This window comes from Carcharodon carcharias, chromosome 2, assembly GCF_017639515.1.
Source record: "Carcharodon carcharias isolate sCarCar2 chromosome 2, sCarCar2.pri, whole genome shotgun sequence".
In the NCBI taxonomy this organism is placed as follows: domain Eukaryota; kingdom Metazoa; phylum Chordata; class Chondrichthyes; order Lamniformes; family Lamnidae; genus Carcharodon; species Carcharodon carcharias.
In genome coordinates this window covers 92,916,444-92,929,923 of record NC_054468.1, presented here as the reverse complement: position 1 = coordinate 92,929,923, position 13,480 = coordinate 92,916,444, and the positions used below count along the sequence as shown (strand labels likewise).

Here is a 13,480-nt window from a genome sequence, read left to right as displayed (position 1 = left end):
GACAAAGTAGCCCGCTTGATTGGCACACAACCACAAACATTCACTCCCTGTACCACTGGTGCATGGTAGCAGCTGTGTACACCATCTACAAGATGCATTGTAGGAATTCACCAAGGCTTCTTCAACAGCACCTTCCAAACCCATGACCACTACCCATCTAGAAGGACGGGGGCAGCAGATAGATGGGAACCCCACAACCTGGAAGTTCCCCTCCAAGCCACACACCATCCTGATTTGGAAATATGTCGCTGTTCCTTCACTGCCGCTGGGTCAAAATCCTGGAACTCCTTCCCCTACAGCAGTGTGTGTGTGTGTACCTACACCTACACCACATGGACTGCAGCAGTTCAAGAAGGCAGCTCACCACCACCTTAAGGGCAATTAGGGATGGGCAATGAATGTTGGTCCAGCCAGTGAAGCCCATATCCTGTGGATGAATAAAAATACAAAAAATCCTTTTGTTGTAACTCCATTAATTGCTCTGAGCTAAACACTTCAGTCCCAACCTTGTCAACCTTCTTCTCCCGGACAATCTTTTCAAAGACAGATCCAGCTAACTGGATGTGAGCAGCCTTCTCCTGTCTTTTAGATTCCTCCTCTTCCTGTTTCAGCCTGTGGGTTTGTGATCTCGTTACTACATAACCTGGAAACAATCCAGGATGCACTTTTTGCAACATTTCTGTTGATTGTGCTGCCACAAGCTATTCAACTACATTAGGCATCACCAACATTTGGAACCCAGCTATTTATTACAGTGGATGAATTAACCCCCTGCAATGGGCAGTTTGTCCACCACCCCAACAATCACCTCGCCTATTCTCCATTTAACTTTTAAATTTACCTTACACAATGGAATAGATTTCGCATCTCCATAAATTCTACTTATTAATACCCTTTCCTGCAGTACCCTCTCTGGACAACAAATGGCACTATCCTATAACATTAAGGACTGACAAGCCCCCATGTCCCTTGAAATTTTGATATCATTGCCTGTTCCACCCTGTACACGTGGAAAGCCTTTCCCTTTAACCTTTTGTAGCCTTTCCTGCAGCACTCTCTTGGGTAAATTGTGAACACATTCCCACTTCTTTACTTACCACTAATTCTTCCTGCTCCACCTGTACACCAAAACACTGCTTCTTCTTGCCTCTGAACCTCAGAACCACAGTACTCAGATTTCCTGAACTTTTCTGTGTTCCAATTACTGCAACAGGTTTTCCCTGTAACCTCCAACACATTGACTTTGTGTGCTCAACCTTATTACAATGGTAACATTTAAGTCTTCAAGTGTCACTTCTACCTTCCGCACCTTCCTTTCAGGCCTGAGGAGAAATTTCCTGAGAACTCCTAACTGTCCCTTCTCTTCCCTGACTACCTGCCTTCCTTTCATCTTCCCTCTTCCTGCCCTTCTCTGATTTAAAAGGGTGATGGAAAAATGTTTTGATCTATGAACCAGTTCATAATCATCAGCTATCTCCGCTGTTTGCCTAGCCGTTTTAACCTTCTGTTCTTCCGCATGAGTTCTAACTACTGAGGAAGTGAATCTTTAAATTCTTCTACAAGAATTACTTTTCTAAGAGCTGCATATGTTATCTCTACCTTTAATGCCTATACCCACAGGTCAAAATTACTTTGTTTTACTCTCTCAAACTTAATATAAGTCTGTCCAGACTGTTTCCTTATATTCCTAAATTTCTGCCTGTAAGCCTCAGGAATCAACTCGTATACACTCAGAATTGTCTTTTTTAGTGCATCATAGTCCACAAATACTTCTGACAGCGATGCATATACCTCATGAGCTCTATCTACCAACCTAGACTGTAAAAGCAATGTCCAGATTTCTTGTGGCCATTTCATTTGCTTAGTTATCTTCTCAAATGAAATACAGAATGCCTCTACATCCCTTTCCTCAAATTTTAGAAGAGCTAGCACAAAATTAAACATCTCCAATGTCTCTTTTCTTTTAAGGCCCAGCTTTTTAAGCTGGTGGTATCTTTCTCCCTCCTTTTCTCTTTCCTCCATTGCTAACTCCTCCCTCTGGAGGTCAAGTTTTTGTATTTCCATTTTTCTTTGAAATGCTCTCTTTCCTTTTCCTCTAGCCTTTTCAATTCCAATTCTTTCCCTTTTGCCTCCAATTCAAGTTTTTTTTTCATTTGCAACTGAAGCCTCACTATCTCCTGCTGTGCTCACAAGTTTCAGGTTTCCCTTCCAATTTCAAATGCTGCACTATCACTTCAATCTTGTCTGCTTTCTTCACCCCTGCGGTTAATTCTAACTGCAACTTATCCGCCAATTCTGTTTACTGAGCCTTAGTTACTTTTTACAAATAAATCAGGGTTACCTCTTCCACTCCCAGAAAAGTCTTTGCAATTGTTAAAGCCGTATTTGCACCTTAAAATCCCTCAACACCAACTCATAATTCATGTTCTTCTCGCACTCTTAGCCTTCGGGTTCACCAGCTCCAAGCCAATCAAGGAATTTTAAAAATCCTGCAAAGGGCCCCCAATTTTGTTATGATATAGCAGGTGGTATTTGCCAGGCTAACCAAATACCAAAGGGAAACTTGGCCAAACTGTCACAATGATTTTGCATTTTGTATTTATAATGAGAAAATATGTACACTGAAGTCAGAAGTAGATTCCACTACCACCTTTGGAAATTTTAAAGGTTATATTAAAGCATTTATTAACAAAAGAAAAAATAAACACACACACAAACAACGACACGCAAGCCTGCTTCAGTATCCCACAGTAATATTGGGGGAAAAAATGATATTTCCTTTACAAATTATTGAGTGCAATGCCATGCTCAATCTCTGTTATTCCTCTGGCAGTGCCTACAAGCATTGGAGTTCCTGCACGCAAACCAGGTCATTCACCGAGATATCAAGAGCGATAATGTGCTACTGGGCATGGATGGATCTGTGAAGCTCAGTGAGTGACAGTTTAATCCTCACCCTTGTGCTGAAATTCTCAGTGCTGTGATTAGATTGAGGTAGCATTCATAAACTGAAATCTTAAGAACTGACCATAAAATATATTATAACCTTAATTTGTAATTTAATTTTTTTTCAAGTGTTGATGTTCTCTGTTTGGCTGCTCCTCCAGTGTGTCGTATTCATGAATGAATGAGACAGCGATGTCACAATTGGCATTCATAATGAAGATTAAGACTTTAGCAAGTGTAGATGAAAGAAAATCACCAAGAGATATTAACAGATAGTGGGCAAAGTTATGGCAAATGGATTGCAATGTAGGCCAATGTGAGGGCATTCACTTTGGACCTAAAATTAATAGAGCAGGGTACTTTCTAAACAGAAAAGCTAGAAACAGTGCAGACCCAAAGAGATTTGAGGTCCAGGTACATGGATTATTAAAATATCACATACAGATACACTGTACAGAAGATAACCAAAATTCTTGCCTTTATCCCTTGAGGACTAGAATGAGGGTAGAAATTATGCTTCTGTTGTTCGATCACACCTGGACTACTGTGAGCAGTTTTCTCAGTTCCTCACATTAGGAAGGATATACTGGCCTTGGATGGGACGTAGTGTAGATTTATTAGAATGATACCTGGACTTGAAGGGTTAATTTACGAGGACTGTTTGCACACATTGGGACTGTTTTCACTGAAAGTTAGAAGGTTAAAAGGTGATTTGATCGAAGTTTGTTATTAAGGGGGACAAATAGGGTGAACAGAAAAATTATTTTCAGTGTTTGGGGATCCTAGGCCTGGGGGACATAGTCTAAAAATTAGAGCCAGGCAATTTATGAATGAAATTAGGAAACACTAATTCACACAAAGAATAATAGAAGTTTGGTACCTCTTCCACAAATTGCAATTGTAAGATCAATTATTAAATTTACATCTGTTAACTAAAGGTGTCAAGGAATGTGAGTCAAAGACAGATTTGTGGTGTTAGGCCTTGATCTTATTGACTGAACAGGCTCAAGGGGTTAAAAGACGACCACCTGTTCCTATGTTCCTGCATATTATAGGCTTCATTTGTAAATCCGTGCAGTTCCTGTGTTTTGTTCCTCACCATTCCACAAATTGGCTACTTTAAAAGAAATTGCATCTACAGAGGTAGCAATAGGAGTGCCCCCACAATTACTATGAAAGTAAGCAACTCCAAGCTGAGCCTCAAACAATTTTCTAAAATCTGCCAAGTTAATGCTAAGTTAATTACTGAAGCTGTCCAAATGCTTTGATGTTAAAGCCATTGTTTATCTTGTGTCCGTACAGCTGACTTTGGGTTCTGTGCCCAGATCACACCAGAGCAGAGCAAGCGCAGCACCATGGTGGGCACACCTTACTGGATGGCACCTGAGGTGGTGACGAGGAAAGCATATGGCCCCAAGGTTGACATCTGGTCGCTGGGAATCATGGCAATTGAAATGGTGGAAGGCGAACCCCCTTACCTAAATGAGAATCCGCTGAGGGTGAGTGTCCAGCCTTGCGATCTTAAGTCCAGATGTCAGAAGTCAGAAGTGCATAATACCAGGCTGAAGGCATTTGAACTAAAGTGGTTGAAGAACCTGTGATTGTTTATTCTGGAGAGCAGAAGGCTTGGAGGTATTTCTGAAGTAATGTGTGAGCTTGCTCATACTCCAAAACAAGGAATCATGGTTCTGCGGATTTGGATTTAATTGTTTTAATCAGAGGGTAATAAATATGAGGAATAGACTGCGCAGAGGGGTAGTGGAGACAAATAGTTTTGAGAAAGATATTTGAGGGAAATGATGGGTGTTTGTTATTGGACCTAGCCAAAGGATTGTAGGATCTTCTCTGAATGTGTACCTTTCCCTTTTTGCCATCTCTACTTTCCCTTGAAGTGTGAGCCAAGATTACGCAAAGCTGTGTGGAATTTTCTTCAAGTTCAGGGGGCAGGACGGTACAGAGACTGCTCTTTAGAAAGAACCTGAGGCTCCATTTCATCTCCGTTGAGACTCTGCTTCCTTGCTGATGGCAGTGCCATAAGGGAGGGGCAGGGGTGGTGTGGTTGGGTGTGGTGTGATCAGTGTCTCAACACACCAAGGTTAATTTGAAATCTTTCATTAATATAACTATATTATTTTAACTTATTGATTCAAATGTGAAATTCCTTATTCTCACCTGACAGTCTGTAGAAAACCTTTGGTGGTGTTTTTGCTCTTTCTGCATCAGAAATGTCCAGCCTGTAGTGTAGATGGGAACAGGAAGTTTCCAAGGGACATTGTAATGAATTGAGTGGACAAAACTGATGTCATCTGCATTGGACTTCAGAAGATGGATTGGAGTATTTTCCTAAATGATAAACTAGGAACTGTGCAGAGACAGAGATTTGGGTGTCCAAGTGCAGAGATTGCTAAAAACAAGTAGATAGGTACAGGAAATAATATAGAAGGCTAATGGAATGTTGGCTTTCATCTCAAAGGGACTGTAATACAAAAGGGATGCAAGTTATTTTACAGTTGTATAAAGCTCTGGTTAGACCACAACTGGAGTGGTTCAGTTCTGGTTGCTGCACCTCAATAAGGATATCCTGACCTTGAAGGAGGTGAAATGCACATTGACCAGAATAATACTGAGGCTGAAAGAGTTAAATTATGAAGACAGTTCGCAAAGACTCAGCTCCTATTCCCTTGAGTATGTAAGATCAAGGGTGATCTAATTGTGATGTTTATGATGATTCATTCCTCTGGTGGTGGAGCCCAGGATAAAGGAGCATAACCTAAAATTTGAGCTAGTCTGAATGTGGAGCGCTCTCCTCCAACAATCTGTTCAGGCTGAGGATTAGTTGAAAATTTCAAAGCTGAGGTTGATCAATTTATTAGCCAAGGGCATTTAAGGGTTACAGAATCAAGGTGGGCAACTGGACTTAAGATACGGATCCGTCATGATCAGGTTAGCTAAATGGCCTACTTCCGATGTTCCAGTGTTCTCCAATTTTCCCTCTGTTCTCATCTTTGAGCTGGTTAATCTTGTTTTTGGTAAGCTTTTTGTGAAGGATAGCTTTACCACATGGCTGACTGTTTTCTTATTACCCAAATTACATGACAGATGTTGGACCAGACTGTCCACTGAATCTTTGTGCCTTAAATCTTAACTAAGTGGGAGCCCTGGCAGACACTAGGAAGAGGCATGGCAAGACTATATTAAACTATTAGTTTGGACCTATAGCAACTCTAGTTAACATTCGCTCCTTCATTTTATCTGTCTACATTGCAGGCCTTGTATCTGATTGCCACTAATGGCACTCCAGAGCTACAGAATCCAGAGAAGCTCTCCACAACCTTTCGTGATTTTCTGAATCACTGTTTGGAGATGGACGTGGAAAAACGAGGCTCTGGAAAGGAGTTACTGCAGGTATGGATTGTCCCTTCAAATTTCAGGTCATATTTTTGTTTTAGATTTATATAAGAATTCGGATCAATTTGTGCCTGCGCCCAAATAAATTTGCTGTAATTAGTTTGCATGTATTTGTGTGTCTGTTCGTGGTGCGTAAGATACTCTTTATTCACACCTGCCATGATGCTGCATTTCATGGATATACAGAGAGGATCTCTCTGAACTCTATCCATGTGTAAAGACTGGAAGCAGGATTTTGGTTTCATGGTTATCTTCCCATACCCCCAAAAATGGGGAAACTGGTCCAGAGGAAAATGGAGTCCAGAGTTTTTCCCTCCATCACTGGGGATACATCACTCTTCTTCCTCAATGTGGAGACCGGTTGCTGTATTATGGAGTAATGTCCTAGCTGCAAGTTCCTATTGGTATTTGCTGGTATTGTTGTTGTTGTGTCTGGTACTGTTTTGAGTTAACCACAGTCTTTGGATCTCTGAGCACTCTCACTTCTCTCACTCTGTCTCTTGCAGCATCCATTCCTGAAACTGGCCAAGCCCTTGTCTAGTTTGACGCCACTGATTCTGGCAGCCAAGGATGCGATGAAGAGTAATCGCTAGGATCTCCTCCTCTTTCCCCTTGACTCCTCCCCTTGCCCTTCCAAGAATCAGAATTGAGTATCATGGTCTGCATTGACATGGCAGAGCAGCTGCTGAGATCCACATGGGGAATTGCACGCCCCTGTTACCGGCCACCCACGCAAGCAAGGTCGATGCTGCTTTTATATTTTTTTCCAAGAAAATGTGGTCCCTCTTCCCTCCCTCTACATTTCAATACTTGAATTGCAGATTGAAAGACAGACTACATGCCTCCACTGTGGAATCTGGACTATCCCCTGGATGCGGTTTGCTCTGCCAGTTGCTTATCTCTTCTTATGGACATTATGTACTGTATCGGGTGAGCAGGGCTTTGGGATGTTTTGCTTGATGCCTTTTTTTTTGTATATTATGTATCTCAGTGGCAGATTGCATTGTTAGAATTCAGGAGAGAAGTTTGTTATCTGTCTTTTTTAAAAGTACTTTTTATTGTTTGTACTAACAATCTGGAGTTCTGCCTGGTTACGTGCACTGGCAATTTCTGGGATAACAGACTCCAGCTTCCTCCACACTTGTGATCAGTGTGGTTTTTTTTGTTGTTAGCCTTTGTGAGTATTGCCTCAATGACTGGTTTGTGCCTTCAAAGGAGCAGTAAGATCCTGTTGATTTTTTTTTCTCCATGGCCTTAATTGCCCAAGAGTATTGCTGGATTCAAACTTGCATTAAGACACTTGACCTAATTTATGTTAACCTTGTGATTTGTTTTTGCAATATAAACTGATCTTTTCTGCATCGGCTCCCCAATATTTGCATTGTAGTCAAAGCATTGCATTACCGACCTAACATTGGATCCATTGATAGTTGCTTCACTGAATCCCAGGTCCCAGTAAGGCTTCTGCTTATCCAATGGGTTGAATGTTTCTTATAAGAACTGGCTTGTACATGAGCAGAGTTGTCAGGCAGTATAATAAAGGAACGGTTTTCCCATCGGTGCTACATCAGGATGGCACAACCCCCTGTGCCCTTCAGTACCGAGAGTCATATTTATTTTCATTGCCAAGTACGTTGTTAACGTGGATGTTTAAAAATTGCCATCTACTTAGAATCACTGCATTAATGCTTCAGGTTTTTGTAGAATGCAACCTCCGTGCATGAATCACCAGAGTCACCACACCTACTATGTGCAGTATCTGATATACCTATACCCCACATTAGTCTATACTGTACTCCATGCAAGGTCTACACATGCAGCACTGTGTGCACCCTCCACACACACATACACGCACACACACGTACATGTGTACGCACACACGCGTACGCACACGTGTACACGCGTACGCGCACACGTGTACACGCACACACGTACACACGTACGCGCACGCGCGTACGCACACACGCGTACATGTACACGTGTACACGCACGCACACCTGCACCACTCGGAACTGCACCCAATCTTCACAGATGAACTGATGGAGATTCGTGTTGCAAATTTACCATTTCATTACACCCTATTATGTCAAGCCACACAGCATGCAGGTGCAGTGCATTCATCACATTTTCTTTCACATCCTATAGTGCCTTTGTACGACAAAACAAAATTCAAGTGCAGCAATTGAGGTACATGTGGCTAATAGATAGTGAGGCACAAAGTTCTGATGTCCAAGCACTTGGTGTGGGACTTGTGAAATTAACCTCAATAAGATATTGTCTCCAAGGGGGTGATGGCTGGCTTTAGGTGACTGAGATTGCACTCCCACCTGAGCTTGTGGAACTGTTACCTTTCAGAACTCTGTATACCACCACAAGGGAGTGATGTACAAGCATGACCATTCAATGCATGTGACTACAGCAGTACTGTCAGATGGAAAGTACTCAACTCTCAAATGGTTCCCAAAGCAGTATGAGTGGTGAATTTTGTGCTTGTTACTACAGTATTAAAAGAAGAAAATCTAACAAAAGGCTGAACACATTTCTGAAAGTGCCTAACAGTCGAGCCTGATATAATTGGGGATTTAAGGTTTTGGACTCTTTTTCTAATTAATACTAAGAATAAAATTTTTAGAAAAACGTGTGCAAATTTTGTTTGTGTTTAATATATTTATTTACACTGGTGAGAACACGGTTTTGTGGAAACAAGATCGCATCTGACAAATCTATAGGACTTTGAAGAGATTGGCAAAGTCAGTGGGCATTATATATTTAGCCATTAGAAAAACGTTTGACAGTCTAGTGTACACAGATTTGAACAACAGATTGATCCATAAGGATGGAAGGAAAGTTGGATGCAACAAAAATTGTTTATACGGTGTCTTTACTGTATAAAATGTCCTAAGATGCTTCACAAGTGTGTTATCAAACAAAATTTGGCATTGAGACACAAAGTACTAGGGGAGGTGAGCAAAAGCTTGGTCAAAGATAGATGTTTCACCTAGAGTGGTAGAGTTTAGGGAGGAAATTCCAGACCTTGGGGCCTAGGCAGCTGTTGTCAATGTGAAGAAAATCAGGAATCTGCAAGAGGCTAGAGTTGAAGAAAGAGATCTTGGAGGGTTACAGAGCTGGGAGAGGCTACAGAGATAGGGAGAGGTGAGGCCATAGAAAGAACAAGGCTGAGAATTTGAAAATCAAGACATTGACCTACAGTGGCTCCTGGTAGGCAGCTAGAACAAGGATGGTGTGTAAACTGGACTTGTTGCAAGTTAGGCTATGGACAGAAGAGTTTTGGATGCGCTCCATTTTACAAGGTGGGAGGTCTGCCAGTATAGTATTGGAGTAGACCGGTCCAGAGGTAACAAAAGGCATTGGTGAGCGTTTCAGGAACAGATGAGCTGAGGTAGGGCTGGATACTGTTGACATGAAGCTGGAGTCAGCAGTCTTGGTGATGGAGAGGATAGTAGGTTGCAGCGGAGCTGCAGATCAGCTATGACTTCAAGGTTTTGAGCAATCTAGTTAAGCTTTACAGTGGTTAGGAAGAGAAAGGAGTTGGTGGCTAGGGAACAGAGTTTGTGGCAGGGACTGATGATGGTTTTGGTCTTACAAAATTTGACTGAAGGAAGTTTCTGCTGATTCATTATTAGATGTTGGGCAAGCAGCATGACACATGAGGCAGTGGAGTGATCAATAGGGGCAGAGCTGGGTGTTTCCAGTGCTCGTGTGGAGCATATACCATGTTTCTGCATGAAGTCTTTGAGGGATAGTGTTAGTTGAGAAGTGAGAGGGTTAAGGTTAGATCCGTGGGGGAATCTGGATGTAAAGGTGAGAGAGCAGGAAGAGACGCCTTTGCAGCTGATTCTCTGGTTATGATTAAATAGACAAGAATGGATCCAGGTGAGTGCAGCCCCAGTCAGCTGGACGACAGAGGTGAGCTGTTAGATGGGGATGGTGTGATCAGTCATGTCAAAGGCTGCAGACCAGATGAGGAATAGTTTATCGTGGTCACAGCCACATAGGATATCACTTGTGACTTTAAAGCCATTTCAGTGCTGTGATGTGTGTTGCTACAGCACTCCTGATTGGAGGGATTCAAAAATTTTGAGCTGGGTGATGGCAAATTTGAAGGAAAAGGGACAGGACGTGTAAGAGAATATCAGCTAAAATGGGCACCAGAAAGGGAAGTTGTGTGCTTTGAAGTTTGGGAACAGGATTGAAGGAGCAGGACAAGATAAGCTTGGCAGAGGCCTGAGGGGCAGGAGGGAAGTAGAGAAAGATGTGAGTTCGAGGTTAGGGTAGGGGTGGCCTTTGAAGAGTGGGCTAGGGGAAGGGAGGCCATTGAATGGATGGACTCAGCCTTGGTAACAAAGGCATCCATGAACTTGCAATTGTTGGAGGGGGCAGAGGGAGGGACTTAAGACAATTTGTAGTGAAGAAAGGAAACCAGGGATTATCTGCATTCCAGGGTTCCTGGAATATAGAGCAATTTTGGCAAAGATGAACAAAACCTGGGGAAAGCTGGCAGTGTGGAGTAGAATTTAGTAAAGTCAGAGGGTAGTTTTGCTTGACAATGCAATTGAATTGCATGGTTATTTTTGAAGTTTGTGTTGAACAGTTGCCCACAATGGTTCCTTCCTCATTTGTGTACTCCAGATGCTTCCTGTCTAATCTGGCCAGGACACAGAAGCCTGATGTGCCAGAATACATTGCTGGGGCACTCTCTATCTTCCCTGTAGCACACTTCCATCACACAATATACCAAGACAACATTCCTGATTCCTGCTGTTTCAAACTGATCAATGACAGAAATAACAGACAATGTACCTTTTAGTTTTGCTTTGGGTACCACCTGTTTATTCCACAGCATGGTCTCTCCAAGATTGGTGTGTCTGTGCATGTTTTAACGTGAATGTTGGTTGTGCACGGTACGTTGCGGAGACCTGTGTAGCTTTGAGAATCTTGATTGCAGGAATCTGCAGTAAAAGCAGGGGAGTGGGACTAAATGGAGGTGGGCTTTCAATGAACTGGTACAAGCCTGATGGGCTGAATGGTCTGTGCTGTCATTGTGGCAAATTCTGTTCCTTTTCCTACATTACCTGAAAGCACAGTGCAATGATGGAAGCAACTACACAAGCTGTGCCCATTACTGCAAAGAAAAAGGTAAAGTCCCTTTGAAGACCTGACCAGGGCTTTCATTGCAGGTAACATAGATGGGAATGCTTCTTCACTAAAAATGAGTTTCAGTGATGTTCATCAATATATAACCCTCCAAAGACAGTTGGGGAGAGAGAGTAGGCAGATGCTGGAATTGCTGAGAGGGAAGAGAGAGAGATGTACAGAAGTGTTCTGTAACAATTTGTTTTCTCTGCTGCTGACAGACCAACCACAACACAATGAGGAGTTCAAGCGTCAATCTAATCCAAGCGCATGACTCTTAGTTTGTTTTCACCAAACAAACGATAACTCATTTAATCTCATTTTTGATTCTAATTTAAACTGCACTCACTGATACTTTTAGCCTCTGATTTGTTAAGTTCTTTTTGTAGTTTTAACTTTGTACAAGAACTAATGAGCCAATAGCAGTTTTTTGGGGGTTTTTGCTGTTGCTGTTTTTATACGTTGCTGTTTTTATACGTTGCTGATCAAGCTTGGTTTCTTTAGGTGGTCTTTTTAGTATTTAGAATTTTTAGTGAGGCAACAGACCCAGAAATCAAATAGCAGGGATGTAAATCTAACCAAGGGAGACTGAGGATTGAGTGACCTCACTTTGTAAACTCTTTTCTGAGATTTGTCATTCAAGGTGTTCTGCCTCATGCTCAGGACTTGACATGAACAAACTCATTTTGCCAAAATGAGTAACTCTCGTAAAAATTAGCAAAATGGTCAGACAGTATGATCTTCATGAGTGAGAATAGTGGAAAGCTCAGCTTGGCTCTTTAGGCCTTTCACTGAGCGTCATGGGTGTTACAACTACTGGCTGGAGTAAAACGATGGAAACTATCTCGAAAGCTGAAAGATTCTGCTTCACGCCCACAGCTCAACCAAATGTGTTGCACAAGCCCCAGTCTGACTGATTCTTCATCCTGTCTAAGTTACCCAATGATCCAGCTCTAAAAGTAAGACGAAGTCAGCTGATGATGATTGTAGTGAACAGGATGTTGATGGGAAGATTGCCGACACTAAAGCTGGGTGCAAAATAATTCTGATTTCTGACGTAGTGGCACATCATGAATATCGATCTTATTAAAAGCTTGTTCATATGTTTGACAAGTTTCAATGGAAGGCTGGGGTGGCTAGTGGTACGTGACCCTGAGTTGACCACAACTGAGCGCTTTGATGATGAATACCTTCAGGAGCCACCCTGACAGAAATCTCTCTGAACTCCACTGTGTTTCTGTGATGTAGTACCAACCTTTTGAGAAGATTAATTTGAGGCCTGGGTTGGAGGGGGGTAGAAACTTGTGGCCATCATGCTCTTCGGACTATTTTCCATCAGCATTGCATTCATTTAGCTGATTTGTGCTACCATCCTTGATCTTTTTCAGAGATCACTCCATTACTAAAGCTTTAAGATTCCTTTCAAATACCAGATCTCTTTTGGCTTTGGAAATATAAACTCCTTGGGTGATGAGCCCATTTATTATTCAAGAACGGATTCATCACCTTGCCCTGCAGGAAATATAGAATGGACAATCACCACGGCCGGACATTCCATTGTCTCAAATATATACAGCAAATGCTGGAAATACACAGGTTAGGCAGCATCTGTGGTGAGAGAAAGGGTTAACCATTCAGTTTGATGGCCTTTCCGTCAGAGCTGCAGAACGCATTGACTTTTCAACTGTAAACAAGATCTTGCCATCAGTGGTTATCATGATGCTCCTTTGGCTTGTCTCGCAAGATCTTAAGAAATAGGAGCAGGAGCAGGCCGTTTGGCCCATTGGGGGTGCTCTGCCATTCAATAAGATCACGGCTGATCTGATTGTGGCCTTAACTCCACTTTCCTTCCTGTCCCCCTTAATCCTTGCTTCCCTTGTCAATCAAAAATCTATCTCAGCCTTGAATATATATGCAGCCTACATTGCTCACTGGGGGAGAAGAAATTCCTCCTCTGTCATAAATAGGAGAT

The 13,480-nt window shown here is 42.2% G+C and overlaps 1 protein-coding gene across 4 annotated transcripts in view; it reads left to right on the top strand.

Annotated features, from left to right (window-relative positions):
- Positions 1-8,995, top strand: part of LOC121271661 (serine/threonine-protein kinase PAK 2-like) — a 70,302-nt gene extending 61,307 nt beyond the window's left edge. For all 4 annotated transcript variants that reach the window (XM_041177783.1, XM_041177800.1, XM_041177791.1 and 1 more), the window contains exons 12-15: positions 2,834-2,933; positions 4,249-4,445; positions 6,214-6,351; positions 6,861-8,995. In XM_041177783.1, coding sequence (XP_041033717.1) covers positions 2,834-2,933; positions 4,249-4,445; positions 6,214-6,351; positions 6,861-6,947 — 522 coding nt within the window. In that variant the 3' untranslated portion in view covers positions 6,948-8,995. The remainder of the gene's footprint in view (positions 1-2,833; positions 2,934-4,248; positions 4,446-6,213; positions 6,352-6,860) is intronic.
- Positions 8,996-13,480: the final 4,485 nt, after the last annotated feature.